Source organism: Macaca thibetana, chromosome 8, assembly GCF_024542745.1.
Source record: "Macaca thibetana thibetana isolate TM-01 chromosome 8, ASM2454274v1, whole genome shotgun sequence".
NCBI lineage: Eukaryota > Metazoa > Chordata > Mammalia > Primates > Cercopithecidae > Macaca > Macaca thibetana.
In genome coordinates this window covers 24,562,542-24,584,779 of record NC_065585.1, presented here as the reverse complement: position 1 = coordinate 24,584,779, position 22,238 = coordinate 24,562,542, and the positions used below count along the sequence as shown (strand labels likewise).

General features: G+C 42.4%; 2 protein-coding genes across 2 annotated transcripts in view; both read right to left on the bottom strand.

The window, feature by feature from the left end:
* SNTB1 (syntrophin beta 1) overlaps positions 1 to 22,238 on the bottom strand; it is a 279,233-nt gene that overhangs the window by 27,114 nt on the left and 229,881 nt on the right. Inside the window, exon 4 of the mRNA XM_050801632.1 lies at positions 9,896 to 10,035. Within this exon, the coding sequence (XP_050657589.1) occupies positions 9,896 to 10,035 (140 nt within the window). The remainder of the gene's footprint in view (positions 1 to 9,895; positions 10,036 to 22,238) is intronic.
* The window catches only part of MRPL13 (mitochondrial ribosomal protein L13), a 205,760-nt gene that overhangs the window by 167,988 nt on the left and 15,534 nt on the right, over positions 1 to 22,238 (bottom strand). The window lies entirely within an intron of this gene.

Here is a 22,238-nt window from a genome sequence, read left to right as displayed (position 1 = left end):
AGCACTAATCTAAGCAGTTTACATGATCTAGTGTAATCCTTATAATAACCCTATTAGGCAGGTACAGATATTGGGCACATATTACTGATGAAGGACATGAGGCGAAAAGAGATTACAAAACTTGCCCAAGGCTCCAAGGCTTGGTAAGTAGCAAGGCTGGGATTCGGAGCCAGGTTGTCAGTTTCTAGAATCCAAGCTCTAGAGCATTCGTGTGACGGACACTATGCAGCCATGAAAATAAAGCTAGCAAAGAATGCAAAACACCAGTGAAAATGCGCTAGAAGGTCATCTAAGTGAAAAGGAAGGGCAGCAACACACCACATTTTAGGAGCTGTGGATCACTCTGTGAGGCTGGGACCCAGGACAGCCTTAGAACTGATCCATTGGCGGTCATCACAGCTTGCGGCCAAACAGCGCTTCTGAAGAATCACAGGGAAAAGAACCACATCGTTGCTGCGGAGTTCCCCTCCCACCATGCTGTGGTTTGAATGTTTGTGTCCCCCCAGAATTCATGTTGAAACTGAAGCTCTATTGTAAAAAAAGGATTAAGAGGTAGGGCCTTTAAGGAGGTGACTAGGTCCTGAGGGCCCCATTCTCATGGATAGGATTAGTGCCTTATAAAAGGGCTTGGGGAGCTGGGTGTGGTGGCTCATGCCTGCAATCCCAGCACTTTCGGAGGCTGAGGCAGGCGGATCATCTGAGGTCAGGAGTTTGAGACCAGCCTGGCCAATGTAATGGCCTATTAAAATACAAAAATTAGCCAGGTGTGGTGTCTCTATTAAATACAAAATTAGCCGGTGTCTCTATTAAATACAAAATAGAGACCGGTTGTGGTGTCCCTATTAAATACAAAAGTTAGCTGGTGTCTTTATTAAAAATACAAAAATTAGCCATGTGTGATGTTGTGTGCCTGTAGTCCCAGCTACTTGGGAGGCTGAGGCAGGAGAATCACTTGGACCTGGGAAGTGGAGGTTGCAGTGAGCCGAGATTGCGCCATTGCACTATAGCCTGGCGACAAGAGCAAGACTCTGTCTCCAAAAAAAAAAAAAAAAAACGACAATAACAAAAACCCATAAAAACAAAAAACGGGGGGTTTGGGAAGTCTGTTAGTCCCTTTTTTTGCCCTTCCACCCACATGAGAACACAGCAAAAGGCTCCATCTATGGAGCCGAGAACATGATTTACCAGACAGCAAATCTGCTGGCACCTTGATCTTGGACTTCCCAGTCTCCAGAACTGTAAGAACTGCATTTCCATTACTTATAAATTACCCAGGCTAACTTATTTTATTACAGCAGCCCCAAATGGACTCGGACACACTACAAACCCCTGAGAAGATGGGAGGCAGCAGCAGCACACAGTCTTCTAAATCAATAATTCTCCAACTGGAGCATGTGTCAGAAACACCTGGAGGCTTGTTAAAATCAAAGATGGACCAGGTCCCATTCCCAGAGTGTCTGATTCAGTTGGTCTGGAGTGGAGTTGAATATTTGCTTGTTTAACAGTCCCAGATGGTACTCCCGCTGCTAGGTAAGCCAGAAACTCTAGGTCTCTGATTCCATCCGCAACTCTGTCCTCACTCTGCGTGATTAGGGGTAACAATTCCCTTGATTGTTAGCTGGAATAAAAGGCCACCTGCTGCGTGATTTATTTGTCAGGAAAGAAAACTTTTATATATGATACACTCAGCAAATTCTAAGAGCCATTGAAACTCTAGGAAATAAGGATATGCTCTTAGGAAGCTGCACAGAATAGTGGATAAGAATCAAAAGGCAGAAACAGAATCTCAGGTCCATCTTTTACTGTTACTGTTGCATGACGGTGGGTAAGTAACTTAACTACTTAGTTCCTAAGTTAACTGATCTGTAAAATAGGAATAAAACCTTAACCTTTTGGGGTTGTGAGGGTTGAATGTGGTAACCCTGAAAAACATTTTCCTGGTTTGTTAAAAGCACATTCTCCTGATCCACAACCCCAACCTAAGCCAGAATAACTAAGGCAGGATTTTGAAGACCTGAATCTTAATAAGCATCCAGATAATCCTCATACTGGGCAAGGTTTACAAACCCTAATAGAATCCACCTAAAGCACATAGCCTTGATCTATGCCCAATAAGGGCCAGCCACTACTTCGTTACAGAGTTCATCTACTTTTTTTTTTTTTTTTTTTTTAAAGAGACAGGGTCTTGCTCTGGACCCAGGTGCTGGAGTACAGTGGTGCCATCATGGCTCACTGCAACTTTGATCTCCTGGGATCAAGCAATTCTCCCACTTCATCCTCTTAAGTCACTGGGACTACAGGTGTGCACCACCATGCATGGCTAATTGTGTTTTTTTAAATTTTATTTTATTTTTGTAGAGATGGATTCCCCATGTTGTCCAGGCTAGTCTTGCACTTCTGGCCTCAAGCAATCCTCCCACCTCAGCCTCCCAAAGTGCTGTGATTACAGACATGAGCCAAAGTGCTCAGTCCAGCTTGATCTATTTTGAAAATAATATTACCATGGCCTTCTTGATAATATCACCCAAGGTGATTAGTTAGTAGGCACAGTATAATACATTTTTTAAAAACATAGCCCTATATCGTAAGTAAAAATTATACCATACCTTTATGATTTGTGCATATTACTATTTATAAATTAGATCTCAATACAAGATTTTTAAAATAAATTTTTTAAAACAGGAATGATCCTCTTCTTTAGAAATATACACAGACAAATAATACTAGTAGACAGATTACATGCCTATGTGGTCATATATAAAGGGCACGGTGCTGTATACGCTGTATAGAATGCATTGGAAATAAATGAAAGTGTCACTTGTTGAACTTAAATAAGTGGCTAAAAAGCAGTCAATGGAAGTGCTGGGGTAACCTCTGCAATAGAATGATTCTGCTTCCCTTTGAATGCTACCACTTCTGGCACAGACCGTCCCCCACAACTCACCAGAAACCAACAGCATCAGCCCAGCTTCCCACCTCAGACAGCCACCTTTATCCGCAAGGAGATAAGAGTTTCTATTTCAGCTGGGGTGGACCCTGCCTCCTACAACAATTCATTAGGAAGTTCAGCCTGGAGCTGCAAAGGGGCTCCATCTCCATGACATCATCTCACAGAGAAGGCAGGGGTCATTTTTTTTCCCATTGTTTGCTTTCTAAAAGTCTTTTTCTAGGTACATCCACAGGGTCTTGGGGAGAAGCTGATCAGGACTGATGCTCTGGTAGCTGATGCTTAACCCAAAAAATCAGTTAAAAATCTATTTTACCAAAGTATATTTTCCTTTGGCTTTGGAGACAATGGCATTCCAGTGAGTGTGTTTCACAGATGGGGATTCTGAAAGAGGGAGCTGGGGTGATCCGGCTGGGGTTAAGCACCCATCTGGAGGAAGGAAGACTAGGATGCGAACTCCCAGCTCTGCCATATCCAGGCTGCAGCTCAGGAGCAGGCAAAAGCTCACCTACTACTTCAAGAGGATAGAGTGAGAATGAACAGCCAGTGCCACCTAAGATCCTGGACATACTCTGCCTCATGGACTACCAGCCAGAGACCAAGGCAATCCTTCAGGCCTAATTGTATCATTCCTCATAGGGCTAATATACACACAGAGGAACATTTCCTCTTGCAGTTCAGTGGTTAGGCTGGGTAATTTGGGAGAGGGACAGTGAGTTCAGGGGACAACTATTACAACTGGGTCCCCTTTATGGTTGCATTGTAGACACTGATTTTTTTTTTTAACTGCATCTTCTTTTTGTCTTTTTTATTTATTTACTTATTATTATTATTTTTAAATAGAGTCTTGCTCTGTTGCCCAGGCTGGAATACAGTGGCGCGATCTTGGCTCACTGCAATGCTGCTTCCCAGGTTCAGGCATTCTCATGCCAAACCCTACTGAGTAGCTGGGATGACAGGCCCCCACCACCATGCCTGGCTAATTTTTGTATTTTTAGTAGAGATGGGGTTTCACCATGTTGACCAGGCTGGCCTTGAACCCCTGACTTCAGGTGATCTGCCTACCTTGGCCTCCCAAAGTGCCGGGATTACAGGTGTGAGCCACCACGCCCAGCCTGCATCTTCTATTCTAAATGACCACAATGATGCACTGAAGAGGTTTCCATTTCCTGTTTTCATATTGGTTGCAGGCTTATGGGTTTAGGCTATTCATCTGGTTTACTCTCGGTTCAGACCTGGCACCTGTGTCTCTTGTGAACCTGTAACAGACACTTTCAGTGCTCCACTCAAACCTCTTCAGGTCCCATTTACTGTTTCTGCACACCCATCCCTCCTTCTGGGCCTTTGCTTTTAAGGAATCACACTTAGGACTTTCCTGCTTGTGCAGAAGCCTGAAGAGCCTGCGAGATGACATCTCTCCAGGCAGCCTCAGCTGTCCATGGACTGCTGGAGGAATGTACAGGTCCAGTCACTTGCCTGAGTCGGGACAAACTTGGAAGGAGTCATTTACATGCTCTAGGGAAGTGCTGTCTGATAGAATTTTGGTGGTGATGGCAATGTTCTAGATCTGTGCTGTTCACAATGATAGTCACTAGCCACAGGTGGCTGTTGGACAGTTGAAATATGGCTGACGAGGCTGAGGATCTGAATTTTAAATTTTACTTTAATTATTTTAAATAGCCACATCTGGCTAGTGGCTACCATGCTAAGCAGTCTAGCTCTCCAGCCCCCTGTAAGGTCAGGCTGAGACCGAGATTTTCCCTGAAATACTAGCCTCCTTGGTTCCTCTCTCGGTTGTCCTTCCCCCTGTCCCTTCCAGGCTTCTCCTGGGAGCATTTGCTTAAGAACTCACTGCCACTTCAGTCCTTGTTGCCTTCTCTGCTTCTGAAGAACCAGACCTAAGGCAGAGCCTTTCTCAGTCTCCTCGTCTTACCAGAGGGTTGGAGTCCCAGTGCTAAACCTGGTTACAAGATAGGAAAGCTGAAAAAAAAAAAAAAAAAAAACAAAAGAGGGGAGACTCCTGGGGAGCAATTTATCTCTTCCTGTAGCTGAGTACTTTGTGTCCTCACAGAATTTTTTTTTTTTTTACAGTGGAATCAGGATCACTGCAAAATTGTTTGGATTCAACAGTCACTCCTTGGACATTTGTTATTTGACACCAAATGTAAAAATATCTACCCAGATCACATCCATGATTCTTATCATCCCCAAAGACTCCTGCCACTCCCCATGGTTCCAATTTCAAAAGGTAAAAAAGGATACACTAGTGAAAAGTCTTCCTCCCCATCTCCCACCTCTGTGCCAATCCCCAGTGGTACCAAGGCACAGGTAGGCAAGTGACACACAGTTCCAGAACTGGAATCCCACCTCCATCTCTCAGAAGCTACACCACCTGGGGTGATTCCTGAACTCTTCTGAGCCTCAGGTACCTAATCTGCAAAATGGGCACACTAATACAGGCCTTGCAGAATGGATACACAAGTTGTAAACGGTAACTTGTGTCAAGTGCTGGGTACTTAGTGAATATCTGATTCATTTTCCCTCATTCCCCAGGGCCATACATGGTGCTTTAACTGGGCCATGCAGCACTGCATAAGCTCTGTGCTTGGATCTCCCCTAAGCCTGGAATGCCCATGCCCCTCTCTGGGCTCCCTTCCCTTGTTCCTCTGGTGAGTTTTCCCTCAGGCTTCAATTCAACATGACTTCTACTACAAGGAGTCCTCCACCACTCTCCAGGCAGAGTTTGGCATTTTTTGTTGTCTTTATTGCAAACGGTTCCTTACGTGTTCCTGCACGTCGGCACACTTTGTTCCAGATAATGCTAGGTTCACAAGTTTGAATTTTTTTCACCTCTTTATCCCTTGCCCCAATTATAACTCCTGGCACATAGTAGATGACTTATAAATGTTGACTGATGAATGAATGAAAGAATGAATAAAAAAGCAGCCCCCATTGTTCATAATGCCAAGAAACTCTGAGAACAAGGCTATGTACTAGGGTGAATTTTATTTTCATGTTGCCTGAGAGGCACAGAAACTACCTTATTTCAACTTTTGTTTCTGAAAATCATTTCAAGAGGCTTGGGTCCAACTTTCCTTCTTAGTAACTGGAATCCAGTGACTGTGGTCTAATCTTTCTTTGGTTTCTGTTGTGGGAATGTCTCAGAATCTGAAGATAAAATGTTGTTCCATTGGATGAAGACTCTGGATGCAAAGTACAGAAAGCAATAGCGATTGGGCCGAATTCTCATGGGCCCCAAGACACAGCCTGAGTCTTATGTGCAGTTAAGGATGTTTACATTCTGATTATTGGGGTTTTTTTTGTTTTTGTTTTTTTTTGAGACGGAGTCCCACTCTGTCACCCAGGCTGGAGTGCAATGGCGCGATCTCGGCTCACTGCAACTTCTGCCTTCCAGGTTCTAGTGATTCTCCTGCCTCAGCCTCCTGAGCAGCTGGGAACCACAAATGGGTGCCACCACACCCGGCTAATTTTTGTATTTTTGGTAGAGATGGGGTTTTACCATGTTATCCAGGCTGGTCTCGAACTCATGATTTCAGATGATCTGCCCTCCTTGGCCTCCCAAAGTGCTGGGATTACAGGTGTGAGCCAGCGTACCCGGCCATGATTACTGCAGTTTTATTACAAAGCTGTATTGTACTTTAATAGCCATTCTGCCAAACATTCTGAAGCTCGAAAGCTTCAAATATTAAATTACTTTTAAATTTTATTTTTCAAAAGTGATCTAGGCTTGGTTCCTCACCCCGAAAACCTCCTCTATTCCCCTCTGGGGCCAACAATTTCCATCTTTTAGCTCCCCACCCACCGGTCCCACCCCCGCTGCTGGTCTTCATTATCAATCACGACTGGAAGTAACAAGGATTTTTCTGGAATTTCAGCTCTATTCACTGCTGGCATTTTAACCTTGTGTTACTTCTTGCTCTGCTACTGGGTCTCATTGTCCTCCTTGCAGCCAGCTGACCGTTGACCATAACCCGTCTGGCAGCTCAGTACTTCCAGGATGGAGAGCGCAGCTTATTTCTGTCTACATCTTGCTCAGGTCAGATGCTCCAAAACCTCCGTCCACTATGCTTTGTCTCTTGGACCAAACTCCTTCCAGTGTTTGTCTCACATTGTTCAATAATTCATTCAACAGACATCGAGGGCACGATATTGCCAGGCACTATGCCAGGAAGGCCACAAATATGACTGTATCATGCCTAGTTTGCAGGTAAAGAAGCAGAGGTATAGAAGGAATGCAAACAGCTCACTGTCATAAAGCACAAACAAAAAGAGCTGGCAACAGAAGTCAGGTTTGGGAAATGTCAGCTACTTGAAAGCAAGACTCGAGTTTGATTCATTTCTGCTTTTGGGATATAAGCTTTCAAAGAAGGGGACAAGGATGCAACACATTAAAACTGTATTTCAGGCCAGGTGCAGTGGTTGAGAAGAACGTCCATAGTCCCAGCACTGTGGGAGGCCGAGGCAGGCAGATCACCTGAGGTCAAGAGTTCAAGACCAGCTTGGCCAACATGGTGAAACCCTGTCTCTGCTAAAAAAAAAAAAAAAAAAAAAAAAAAAAAGTCAGGCGTGGTGGTGGGCGCCTATAATCCCAGGTACTCAGGAGGCTGAGGCAGGAGAATCACTTGAACCTGGGAGGCAGAGGTTGCAGTGGGCCGAGATAGTGCCATTGCACTATAGCCTGGCGACAAGAGCAAGACTGTGTCTCAAAAAAAAAAAAAAAAACCCATAAAAACAAGAGCAAAACTCCGTCTCAAAAATAAATAATTAAAAATCAAACTGTATTTCAAGTCTTGGTTGCTGTGAATAATGTTGCAATGAACATGGGAGCATAACTACCTCTCTAAGACCTTAATTTCAGTTCCCTTGGGTATACACCCAGAAGTGGGATTGCTAGCTCACATTAGAGTTCTGTTTTTAATTTTTAGAGAAGTCTCCATACTGTTTTCCAGAGTGGTTGCACCATTTTACATTCCTATTAACGGTATACAAGGATTTCCTTTTCTCCATTTTACATTCCTACCAACAGTATACAAGGGTTTGCATTTATCAAATGATAAACAACACTCGTTATCATTTGTCTTTTTGACAATAGCCATCCTAACACACATCGTAACCACATCCTCACTGTGGTTTTGAATTGCATTTCTCGGATCATTAGTGACATTAAATACCTTTTCAAATGCCTGTTGGACATCTGTATGTCTTCTTTGGAGAAATGTCTATTCAGGTCCGTTTTGAATTTTTTTTTTTTTTTTTGCTATTGAAATGTAAGTCTTTACATATTTTGGATGTTAACCTTTAATTATATATGAGGTCTCCCATTTTGTAAGTTGCCTTTCCATTTTGTTGACTGTTTCCTTTGCTATGCAGAAGCTTTCTACTTTGATGTAGTTCCATTTATTTATTTTTGCTTTTGTTGCCTGTACTGCAGGTGTCATATACAATAAATCATTGCCAAGGCCAATGTCAATAATATTTTCCCTATGTTTTCTTCTGGAAGTTTTACAGTTTCAGATCTTATCTTTAAGTCTGTAATCCATTTTGAGTTTATTTTTGTGTATGGTGTAAAATAGGGTTCATGGTTTGCATATGAATATCCAGTTTTCACAGCACCATTTATTGAAGAGAATATCCTTTCTCCATTGTGTATTCTTGGCACCCTTGTCAACAATCAGATGACCACAAATGGATGAATTTATTTTTGGGCTCTCCAATCTGTTCTACTGGTCTATGTGTTTTTATGCCAGTATCATAAGGTTTTGATTATTATAGGTTTGTAATACATTTTGAAATCAGGAAGTGTGATGCCTCCAAATGTCCATTTATAGATGAATGGATAAAGAAAGTGTGGTATTTACATATAATCCAATATTATTCAGCCTTAAAAAGAAAGAAATCCTCCCATATTTGACAACATGAATGAACCTGAAGAACATTATGTTAAGTGAAATATGCCAGACACGTAAGGACAAACACTACAGGATCCCATTTATATGAGGAATCTAAAATGACGAAGCTCTTAAAGCAGAGAGTAGAATGGTGGTTTCCAGCAGGGAGGGGGAAATGGGGATGTGTTGGCCAAAGGACATGAAATTTTTGTCATGCAAGTTGAATAAGCTCTAGAGATCTACTGTACAGCATAGCACCTATAGCTAACAACATGGTATTATATACCTAAAAGGTTGCTAAGAGGGCAGATCTTATGTTACATGTTATCACAAAAAATAAAATATAGAGGGAAGGAAGAAATTTTTGGAGGTGATGGATATGTTTACGGTGTCAACTATGATGATAGTTTCATAGATGTATATCTCCAAATTTATCAAATTGTATACATTAAATATGTACACACCTTTGCATGTCAATACCTCAATGAAATGCTTTTTAAAGACATATTTCACGTGAATAATACATGTGCATTGAAGGACCTGTAAAACAGAACCTGGCAGCCACCCTTCCACAGGAAGCATCATGTAACTGAGAAGTAACTTGTTACGAGATTTCCTGCCGAACAAGCCTTAAAAAGCACAGTGGAGTACTCCCATATAACACTCTTTTGTGCCACCCAGTGAAGACCCTTGCTTGGTGATTCTACTTGGACTTCAAGACTACAAACACATATGCCTAGTTCATTTCAAAGGGAATGAGATGGAGACCCAGGAAGCTGGCTAGATGAGGAACATCTCACAGATGTCACTGTTCCTTGATAATGGATGAGTCTTTTGTTCTTTGTCTCTGTGTTGTTGCTTCATGTTTGGCCATAAATGATCATTAATCTATATGGCTAAAAATGTGTGGCTATATTCTTAAGGAGCTCTCAGCCCCTGCTGCAATAGTGAGCAGTAATATAACGTATTGAGCTACCTGTAATTCATTAAAATAGTATCAACCTACAAACACATCATACCAAACCAAGGCCATGGCTACCTGGTGGCAAGAAGAGGGTATGTGTGAACGGGGCTGAACCAGGCTTCCTTCCTCCTTGGCATGCTGTCATAGATTAAAAGGTCTTTCTCAGTCAGCACAACCAGGGCTGGTTTCCACTGTTTCTCACTCTCCCCTGGCACCTGAAAAAGAAAGCAGAGAACTGTCAAATGACAGCCTGAGAAAAGGATGGTTATGAGAAGTTGGCATTCCCCTAATCAGAGGACTCAGCAATACGTTGAGTGTCTTTTGGTTTGGTTGCAAAATCAAAATGGAAAGAACCTTGTCTTTATTCCATCCTTCCTGATCTTTGAAAATGTCTGTTGTCTCAAGGGCCCTGAAATGTACAGTCAGGACAGCCAAGAAGCAGTCCAGCTGCCACACATCTGTCACTGTTTCTCACCTGCCAGTCAGCACTGAATCTTGATTTCATAGTGGGAGGCAAATGCCTGGGGGAATAAGTACTTCCAGCTGATTCTCTGGTACAGTAGCATTTTTTAAAAATTATGAAATGGTAAGGTCTAAAAAGTTTTTGAATAAATATCTAAAGGCTCTGGAAAATGTACTATGGTGGCAAATGTCTACCCAGACAGAGTGAGACATCACAGCCTCTTTCCCTAGTCTTTTGCTCTTAGATTGGTTCTGTGATTCAGGCATCATCTTGAAACTTACCTGATTCTATTGAATGTCCAGTTCCATTCACCACCCATAATTTATTAACTCAAGGGTTGAGATGACCTGACAGGAATGTGAAAGGATTCTGAAAGTTATCAGTAGGATGATTGGACCAGATGATCTTTGAAAACCCTTCTAATCTGCAGAATCTGTGTAGCTCAGCTCTTATCTCATTAGCCATCCCCCTGGCCTGGTGTTTGCCCTTCCCAAACTTCCTATATGTTCTTCTATCTATATAGGACATTTGATGGGCCCTAGGATACATCTTTAAGCTCAGTTTAAAAACTCAGTGAATGCTCAATTCTTGCTACTCAAAATATGGACCATGTTGCAGTAGCATCAGCATCATCTGGGAGCTTGCTAGAGTCTCAGGCCCATCCAGATCTGTTGAATCCAAATCTGCATTTAAACAAAATCTTCAGGTAATCCCTATGCTGATTAAAGAAACACTGCTCCAGATGAGGTTAAGATTGCTTTTGACACTGACAACTAATCCAAGATTTAATGTTGTCATAGCAAGTCACAACTCAAAAATCTATTCAGAATCAAAGTAAATTAGACAGTAAGCTAAATATGTGATAAAGCTAATTTCTTCCCTTTCTAGTCTTATTACTTTAAGTGACACAATGGAATCTGTATAGAGATACAAGCATGTCTGTAGCTCTTGCTTTAAGCTAACACCCTAGTATGAGGAATGAGCGATAAGAGAAGATTTACAGAATGATATAAGGCTTGAGTTCTGTAGGTCCTACACGTAGGCTTCCTAAGTGAGTCTGTCATTTATTGCCTGTGTGACTCTGGACAAGATATTCTCTGTGCTTCTATTTCCTTACTGATAAGGATAATATCATACACAACAGTGATTTTGAGTGCTGACTCGGGAGCCAGCAGGCCTGAACACAAATTTGTGTTACCCAATTTACTAGCTGTGGGGGTCTTGGGCAATTCAACTAATTTCTTTGTGTCTCAGTTTCTGGATCTGTAAAATGAAAAATAATAGTACGTATAGCAGAGGGTGGTTGTGAAGATTAAATGAGCTAAAATTTGTAGAAATGCTTAATGCAGTGCAGAATAAGCATCATGTAAGTACCTGTTAAGTAGCACTTACCTCATCATGCTATAGTGGGGATTAAATGAGACAGTATGTGTAATGTGCTTGGCGTGGTAGCTGGCAGATGGTAACACCCTCAGTAAAACACAAGATGGGGAAATCGTGTCAGACACCAATTTTTTGAACATGTCAAAAATGGTGTCCTTTGGAAATGGCATCACTATGACAAGGCAATGACTTTCCTTGGGAAAAATTATAAGACGAGCCAAGAATAAGCTTGGTGCTGACAATTTCAATACCTTTTCTTCCCATCCTTTCCAAAGTTCTCCCAGGAAGAACTCATTGCTTGATGATCACCTTTATATTTTAATGCCTCCCTTCCAGCGATTCCAAACAACAACTGTGCTTCTGAAGAAGTGCCCTCCCCCACTCCACTGCTATAAAGCTATTTATACTAGGACATGAATGACTGTTGACATATTCCTCAATTTGTGCATTTTATGCATATTTTAAAAGCTAGTTTTAGCTTATTGCTTTTGTAAAAGGACTTTTTTCCAACAGAACAGCAGCATCTTCAACAGATCAAAATAAATTATTAGAAAAGGCAATGTACCAGACCCTGCAAGGTGAATAAAGTATGGTCTCAAGGCACAAAGCGTTTTGGGCGGGGCTGGGGGGGAGTTCAGAATAAATTTTTTCCAGCTTCCACATTAAACTTAGTAAATTACTTTTCCAGCTCATTAAATAGGACTGGAGAAGCTACAAATGATCCTCCCAAAGTGACTATCTTACTTACCTAGTCAGATGCAATCCATTAACTTTGACCTGAATCGGTCATTTAAATGTGAACGCAACTAAGCATCATTCTTCAAAAACAATATTAAGTTTGCAAAATAAGACTCAACAGTAAATACCAACAGTATAATGCAGACTTCTCTACTGGTGTAATAACCAACTCACCTACGTGTCAAGTGGTATATGCAGGTTTAAATAATCCCAAAGCCCTAAAACATTTTACAGTTCATTGAAAACTGCTGTGTGCTTATGGTAAACTCTGCTGTGAGAGTGTGTCTGGAATTCGTGGGTTCTTGGTCTCACTGACTTCAAGAATGAAGCCCCAGACCCTCCTGGTGAGTGTTACAGTTCTTAAAAAATAGTGTGTCCAGTTTATTCTTTCTGGTGGGTTCATGGTCTTGCTGGCTTCAGGAGCTAAGCTACAGACCTTAGCGATGAATGTTACAGCTCTTAAAGACCGCGTATCTGGAGTCCTTCCTTCTTCCTGGTGAGTTCCTGGTCACCCTGGCTTCAGCAGTGGAGCTGCAGACTTTCGCCATGAGTGTTACAACTTTTAAAGACAACATAGACCTAAAGAATAACCACCAACAAGATTTATGGTAGAGTGAAAGACTAACACTTCTCCCCTGTCAAAGAGGATTAGGAGTTACCACTACTGGCTTCGGCAGCCTGCTTTTATTCCCTTATTTGACCCCTCCCACATCCTGCTGATTGGTCCATTTTAGAGAGAGCTGATTGGTCTATTTTACAGAGAGCTGATTGGTCCATTTTGCAGAGAGCTGATTGATGCATTTACAATCCCTGAGCTAGACACAGAGTGCTGATTGGTGCATTTACAATCCTCTAGCTAGACATAAAAGTTCTCCAAGTCCCCACTAGGTTAGCTAGATAGAGAGTACTGATTGGTGTATTTACAAACCCTAAGCTAGACACAGAGTGCTGATTGGTGCATTTACAATCCTTTAGCTAGACACAGAGTGCTAGACATAAAAGTCCTCCAAGACCCCACTAGGTTAGCTAGATACAGAGTACTGATTGGTGTATTTACAAACCCTGAGCTAGACACAGAGTACTGATTGGTGTATTCACAATCCCCTACCTAGGCGTAAAAGTTCTCCAAAACCCCACTAGACTCAGGAGCCCAGCTGACTTCAGCTAGTGGATCCTAAACAGGGGCTGCCAGCGGAGCTGCCTGCCAGTCCCAGCGCCATACACCCTTACTCCTCAGCCCCTGGACGGTTGATGGGACCGAGCGCCCCCCGAGCAGGCTCGGGCTGTGCGGGAGCCCACCTCAGGGGGGTTCGGGCATGGGGGGCTGCAGGTCCCGAGCCCGGCCCCGCGGGGAGGCAGCTGAGGCCCGGTGAGAACTCGAGCAGTGCCAGCCCGAGTGCGGGCCCGCCGAGCCCGTGACTGCTCTGGCCTGTGAGCGCTGCGGGCGCAGTCCCGGTTCCCGCCACACCTCCCCGCAAGCAGAGGGAGCCGGCTCCGGCTTTGGCCAGCCCAGAACTGGGCTCCCACAGTGCACAGGGGTGGGCTGAAGGGCTCCTCAAGCGCCGCCAGAGTGGACCCTGAGGCTGAGGAGGTGAGTGAGGGCTGCTAGCATGTTTTCACCTCTCAAGAATACTTGTAGTGGGCACATTCCACTATTCCTGTATGCAGAGTTGTCATTTTAATGCTAATGTAAATGCTTAGAGGTAGAAGGCTGCCTAGGAGGACAAACGGCTTTCCAACGGAGGAAAAAAATTATGTTGAGGAACAGGAATCTTTTGTTTTGTTTTGAGATGGAGTCTCGCTCTGGAGTGCAGTAGCGCGGTCTCCGTTCACTGCAAGCTCCACCTCCTGGGGTTCACACCATTCTCCCCCCTCAGCCACCGGAGTAACTGGGACTACAGGCGCCCGCCGCCACGCCCGCCTAATTTTTTTTTTTTTTTTTTTTTTTTTTTTTTTTTTTTTTTTTTTAGTAGAGACGGGGTTTCACCGTGTTAGCCAGGATGGTCTCGATCTCCTGACCTCATGATCCGCCCGCCTCAGGAAGAACAGAGTTTTAAAAGTCATACCTTGTGCTACATACGCTTCATTATTTCAAACCTATGAAGGCGAATTTTTGTCAGGCTCAAATATTGGTGCTATTGTTCTAGTGACAAGGTGCATTACAAATCCAGCTTTCCTGGCACCCAAAGTATTCTGATGTGAATACGACAGTTTTGGAGATTTGTTTGCATTTTGTTAACACATGACTCCTGAAACAGATGTGATTTCCATCTTTGCCTGGCTTCCTGCCTTGAGTGCTGCAGTCGTCAGTTTCTCAAGAACTGATCAGATTTCTAACTAAGAAGGTGAAGAAAAGGCGACAGGGGAATAAAACATTCAATTCTGAAATTATTCTGAAGCACAACTTTGGTGAACTGAATCCTGTCCCTGTAATGACTTCCACAGAGCATGAGAGGAAAGGTTTACAAAATGGCAAGAATTTGAAAGGTGGTGGTAAGAAGCAATTGGTAACAATTATGGAAGTGTCCTTAATTTGAGACAGGTCTCCCAAATCATCTGGGTCAGTGGCTTCCAAACTCTTTAAATTCAATGATCTCTCTGTTCAGATTAAGTCACAAGTCCTAGAACAGTATGTAAAAGAATTGGCCGGGCGAGGTAGCTCAGGCCTATAATCCCAGCACTTTGGGAGGCCAAGGCAGGCAGATCGCCTGAGGTCAGGAGTTCGAGACCAGCCTGGCCAGCATGGTGAAACACAGTCTCTACTAAAAATACAAAAATTAGCCAGGCGTGGTGGCGGGCACCTGTAATCCTAGCTACTCAGGAAGCTGAGCCAGGAGAATCGCTTGAACCTGGGAGGCGGAGGTTGCAGTGAGCCAAGATTGTGCCATTGCACTTCAGCCTGGGCAACAGGGCGAGACGCTGTCTCAAAAAAATAAAAAAAAAAAAGAAGAATTGAAAGAGAGTTTGCATGGGGTTGCCTCCCAGTGGGGGATCTTGGCACCTGTGGGACTTTATGTCTTCATCCTAGCACCACCCATGCCTCTAAGTCGGGTTGCGACCAATCTTTGGGATATAGTTTGAAAACTGATCTTGTCTCTTCTAAAATACCTAGAATCTGGCAGGGCGCAGTGGCTCATGCCTGTACTTCCAGCACTTTGGGAGACTGAGGTGGTTGGATCACTTGAGGCCAGGATAAGAGCAGCCTGGCCAACATGGCAGAAACCCTGCCTCTACTAAAAATACAAAAATTAGCCGGGCATGGTGGTGCATGTCCTGTAGTCCCAGCTACTCAGAAGGCTGAGGTGCAACAATTGCTTGAGCCCAGGTGATGGAGTTGCAGTGAGCCAAGATGGCGCCACTGCACTCCAGCCTGTGCGGCAGAGTGAGACTGTGTGTCAAAAAAGAAAAGAGAAAAACAGAACAAACAAACAAAAATTCTAGAATCTTCACATTATTTCCAAAGACACAGTTTTATCAGAAGTTTCAGTGCCTTTTTGATACTGTTGTCTCTTAGGCAGAATTGTAAGGATTAAATGAATTCATGCACATATAGGATTTACAAAGCTGTCTTACAGACAGTAGACAGGCAATCCTTAAAAACATAGCTATTTTTTAGTATTAAGGTTAGTAGAGTGCACATCAGATTAAAGATCTGAGTGAGCTTGGGCAAGAATTACTCGCCTTTGCTGGGTCAAAATTTCCTCCTCCACCAAATGATGGAGTGGGACTAAATTATTGCTACCACCTCCTCAACTTCAAAATCCAATCATCTTTTAAGTTTAAAATTATCTGCTACTAGGCTGGAACTGCTTCAGCAACTGGGATTCTTGCTTTACAGCTCTTTGTTCAGTGCACTCTTTTCTTAAGGCGAAAAGCAATACGCGGGTCTCTTTTTCTCGCTTCCTACCAACTCACTCTTCCTAACACATTTACGTTCCATTTTCTACTTGAGCATGCGTGGCAGGAAGAGCTCACAGTCTTTAGACCCAAACAGCGTGTCTGCAAAATCTGGCTTTGCCACTTCCCAGCTGAGGGACGTGAACAGCTTACTTACGTGCTCTAAGCACTTGTTCACCGGCTTACTTACGCGCTCTAAGCACTTGTTCACGGATGTGTCACATGCTGAGGATGGCCTCCCATGCACGTGTTTTTGAGGATCAAATGAGACAACATATATAAAACTTCCTACATGATGGGTACTCAAAATGTTAAACCGCCCCAGTTGCTCACCTCAAGCCCACTGTTTCCCCCAGCTCCAATGAGCAGGAAGGAAGGCTTAGATGTAAGGGACAGAGAACACAAAGTGAAAACCTTCACGAAGGAAGAAGGGCCATTATGGCTTTTGTATTGCAGCTTGTGTTTATCTGGACAACTTTTTAATTGAAGTTTGTTTTGCCTCAGGTTGCTGGGTGTTTAGAACAAAGGACGAGCTATCAGTGTAATAATAATAATTAGCATTGATCGACTTCCAAATGCTTTACAAACATTAGACAATTAATCCCTGCACCAACTTTCAGGGAGGCTGATAAAGAAGCATTTAAGTGTGGCCACAGACACATAGGGACAGGGCTAAGCAAGGCCACTCAAATCTCCAGCTGTCTTCCAGCTTGCCCTGAACAATCCCCAGGACCCAGGAATCAGGAGTCAGACAAGACATCTAGAGCTGGTTGGCATGGTGGCTCACGCCCTAACCCCAGCTACTTGAGAGGCTGAGGCCCGAGACCCACTTTAATCCAGGAGGTGAAGGTTGCAATGAGCTGAGATTGCACGACAGCACTCCAGCCTGGGCAACAGAGTGAGACCCTGTCTCAGGAAAAAAAAAAAAAAAAAAAAAAAAAAAAAAAAAAAATCTAGGACATCTAGAGCTGAATGCAAAGGAGAATGAAAAGGAAGAGAAGGCAAAGGAGAATGAGAGAAAAGGCTAGAAAAAGAAGAAAAGTGCTCTATGGGAGCCTCAGCTTTATAGGACTAACTTCTCTCTTCTCATAAGCTGTCTGGTACCTGGATCACCTGCTGAATTTAAGATTGGTGTCAAGAGGGGAGCAGAGGCCCGGCACGGTGGCTCACGCCTGTAATCCCAGCATTTTGGGAGGCTGAGGCGGGCGGATCACCTGTGGCCAGGAGTTTGAGACCAGCCTGGCCAACATGGTGAAAACTCATCTCTACTAAAAATACAAAAATTAGCAGGGCATGGTGGCACACGCCTGTAGTCCCAGCTGCTTGGAAGGCTGAGAGGCATGAGAATCGCTTGAACCTGGGAGGCGGAGGTTGCAGTGAGCCGAGATCGCACCATTGCACTCCAGCCTTGGCAACAGAGTGAGACTCTGTCTCAAAAAAAAGGAGAGGAACAGATTGAGTGATGCATTATGTGGATGGATATTAAGATAATGATGAAAAATAAAGTAAGGTGAAAAGTACAGCATGAAAAATATGGTCTGATCATGGGACACTAAAGAGGGTGTCATTTTAATTTTTATTTTATTTTTACTTATTTATTTTTAGACGATGTCTTGCTTTGTCTTCCAGGCTGGAATGCAGTGGTGCCACCTTGGCTCACTGCAACTTTTGCCAGCCTGGCCAACGTGGTGAAACCCCATCTCCAGTAAAAATATAAAATTAGCCAGGCATGGTGGCATATGCCTATAATCCCAGCTACTTGGGAGGTTGAGGCAAGAGAACTGCTTGAATCCGGGAGGTGGAAGTTGCAGTGAGCCAAGACCATGCGATTGCACTCCAGCCTGGGCAACAAGAATGAAACTCCATCGCAAAAAACAAAAACGAAAAACAAACAAAATTAAAAAAAAACAATAGCAGAACACCCATTCATGTCAAGTACACATAGAATTAACAAGATAGACCACACTCTGGGCATTAAATCTAGTTACAATAAGTTTAAATGTATTCAAGTTAAACAATGTATGTTCTTAGACCAAAATGGAATTAAATTAGAAATCAATAATAGAGAGCTATGGGAAATAAAAACACAACATATCAAAATCCTTAAGATGTTGCTTTTTAAGCAGGACTAAGAAGAAATGGGCAATTAACACCAATATTAGAAGAGAAGAAAGTATTCAAGTCAGTGGTCTCAGTTTTCACCTTAACAAACTAGAAATAGAAAAAAAAATTAAACCAAAATAAGCAGAAAATAGGAAATAATAAAGACCAGTGCAGAAATCAATGCAAAAAGAAACATAAAAGCATCAGAAGTTCAACAAAACCAAAATCTGGTTTTTTGAGATCAGTGATCAATAAACCTCTAGCCAGCCAGACTGACCATGAAAATGAGAGAGAAGACACAAATTATGAATATCAGAAATGAGTTCATGTCCTTTGCAGGGACATGAATGAAGCTGGAAACCATCATTCTCAGCAAACTAACACAAGAACAGAAAACCAAACACCGCATGTTCTCACTCATAAGTGGGAGTTAAACAATGAGAACAAATGGACACAGGGAGGGGAACATCACACATTGGGGCCTGTCGAGGGATGGGGGACAAGGGGAGGGAGAGCACTAGGACAAATACCTAATGCATGTGGGGCTTAAAACCTAGATGACGGGTTGACAGTGCTGCAAACCACCATGGCACATGTACACCTATGTAACAAACCTGCATGTTCTGCACATGTATCCCAGAAATTAAAGTAAAATTTAAAAAAATGAAAGAGGGGGCATCACTACATAGTCTGCAGATATTAAATATAAGGCCGGGTGTGGTGCTCTCATCTATAATCTCAGCAATTTGGTAGGCTGAAGTGGGAGAATTGCTTGACGCCAGGTGTTTCAGAACAGCCTGGGAAACATAGCCAGATCCTCTTTATAAATAATAATATTAATTAATATAGCATTAAATGTATGATAACAGAATATATGAAGAATTGACAAATTCCTTGAAAGACACAAACTACTAAAGCATATTCAAGAAGAAATACTGGAACAGCTGGGGATGGTGGCTCACGCCTGCAATCCTAGCACTTTGCGGGGAGGCCAAGGCAGGTGGATCACCTGAGGTCAGGAGGTGAAGATCAGCCTGACCAACATGGCGAAACCCCATCTCTAACTAAAAATACAAAAATTAGCCGGGCATGGTGGTGGGTGCCTATAATCCCAGCTGCTTCTACTCTCGGGAGGCTGAGGCGGGAGAACTGCTTGAACCCAGGAGGCAGAGGTTGCAGTGAGTTGTGATTGTACCACTGCCCTCCAGATTGGGTAACAGAGTGAGACTTCATTTCAAAAACAAACAAAGAAACAAAAAACACTCAGCAAACAAGAATACAATGAAACTTCAACCTGATAAACAGCACTGATGAAAAACCCTACAGCTGATATCATACTAAGACTGAATGCTGGATGTCTGCTCTCCTCACTTCTAATCAACATTGCACTGGAAGTTCTAGCCAGTGCAATCACAAAAGAAAAAGAAATAAAAGGCACCCAGATTGGAAAGGAAGAAGCAAAACTGTCTTTATTCACAGACAATGTGAACGTCTATGTAGAAAATCTGACAGAATTTAGCAAAAAGATACTAGAACTAATAACTGAGATTAGCAAGGTTGTAGGACAAAAGACCAATGTATAAAAAACAATTATGGCTGGGTGCATGGGTGGCTCATGCCTGTAATTGCAGCACTTTGGGAGGCCAAGGCAGGAGGATCACCTGAGGTCAGGAGTTTGAGACCAGCCTGGACAACATGGTGAAATCCCGTCTCTACTAAAAATACAAAAATTAGCCTGGCATGATGGCACACTCCTGTAATCATAGCTACTTGGGAGGCTGAGGCAGGAGAATTGCTTGAACCTGGGAGGCGGAGGTTGCAGTGAGCCGAGATGATGCCGCTGCACTCCAGTCTGGGCAACAGAGTGAGACTTGGTCTCAAAAAAAAAAAAAAAAAAAAGAAAAAAAAAAAAGAAGCAATTGTATCTGCATATACTAGCAATAAACAAACGGAAATAACAAATTACATCATTTACACTAGCATGAACGTATGGAATTCTTAGGGATAGGCATGATGAATCACGTGCAAGACCTCCATACTGAAGACCATAAAACATTGCTGAGAGAAATTAAAGAAAACTTAAACAAATGGAAACATACACTGCATTTATGGGTTGAAAGATCAATATGATTAAGATTTTAGTTGTCTAAATGATCTAAAGATTCAACTGAATTCCAGTAAAACTTCCAGCAGGCTTAAAAAAATATATTTTTTAGGTAGAGATTGACAAGCTGACTAAAATTTACATGGAAATACCAAGAAGCTAGAATAGCTAAGACAACTTTGAAAAGGAAAAAGGAAATTGAAGGAATAACACCGTCTGACCTGAAGTGTTACTAAATTGCTGCAGTAATCCAGAGTGTGGTATTAGCATAAAGACAGGCAAAAAGATCAACTGAACAGAGTAGAGAAAGCAGAACAGAATAGATTCGCATATAACAGGGAACAAAATTTGAACAAAGGGATAAGAAAAATTCAGTGGCGAAGGGGCAGTTTTTAAACAAATCATGCTTGAAATATTGAATATCCATATGCAAAATAATTTAACTTCAATTTGTGTCTTGCACCATATACAAAGATTAACTCAAGATGAATCTATACTAAACTGTAGAACATAAAATGTTAAGATTTATTGAAGGAAACAAGAAAAAAACTTGGTGAACTTGGGTTGGGCAAAGGTTTCTGACATCAATGACAAAAATAAGAAACATAATCCGTAAGTGAAAAAATTGGTAAGTTGAACGTCAATAAAATTATAAACGTCTGCTCTTTTAAAGCTATTAAGAGAATAAAGAGACAAACCACAGACTGGGAGAAAAGCATATATCTGATAAAGGATGTGTGAGACTAGTCTTAGGCTGTAGCAAATCTAGTGTACTTTGTGCTAATAATTTGTCTTTCTGTGTTCTGTCTAGTGTACTTTGTGCTAATAATTTGTCTTTCTGTGTTCTGTAATGGAGAGAGGAGTATTACGGGATAGAACGTGGGTTTAGGACCTCTATAAGCCTGCTTTTAAGCCAGCTTGGCAGGCTGGTCAGTTACAAACTGTGCTACGGGTCCCTGAAACCAATACAGTTTGAAATTTCTCTGTTTTGTGTCCTTCAGAGTTTACCTTTGTGATCATTTGGAGATACTTTCTTTTGGTTTCCACCATCCAGAGGACAGGAATTTTGGGGTTCATGTCATAGTTAGTCCTAAAAATTTTTCTTGAGCAGTTAGAAGCCTTGCAAGCTTGAAATTGGCTTCTCTAGGCTTCTTCTGGGAAAAGCAGTAGAAACTGCTCAATGCTGTATAGCTCAGTAGCTAAGGTTTATCTTTTGATAGTGGTGGCCTGGGTTCAGTTGTTGGCTTCTGGAATGATTCCTTTCTGGTTTGTTATTTGTGTAACTTTGACATTTATTGAGGTGGTTTCCCCCAGCTCCACCCCCCACAGTTAGCTTCTGATTTCCTCTCTTGAATTTTCCTTTCTCTGAACTACCTTGTGGAGATTCTAAATCTTGTACCAAAAAAAAAAAAAAAAAAGAAAGAAGGAAAGAATGTCTTTGAAGCACCTAGGAGATTACCTTTGGTAAAGTTCAGAAGCCACTTGGCATGGCTAAAGTCAGGTAATAAGAAATTTAAAGTGATTTCTGTTTTAAAGAGCACTATGGTTAAAAGTCAGCTTAATTAAAAGTGGATAAACAAGCTATAGATACATTTAAAAGGCCTTTATGTTTTTCTCTTCTTGAAACTTGTTTTTCTGGAAAAAAGTTTGTTTCTTCTCAGTCGACTGAATTATTTTGCTCCATTTGTTTGTCTTGCCACTCTTAGTACACACATGAGAGGCCCTGAGAT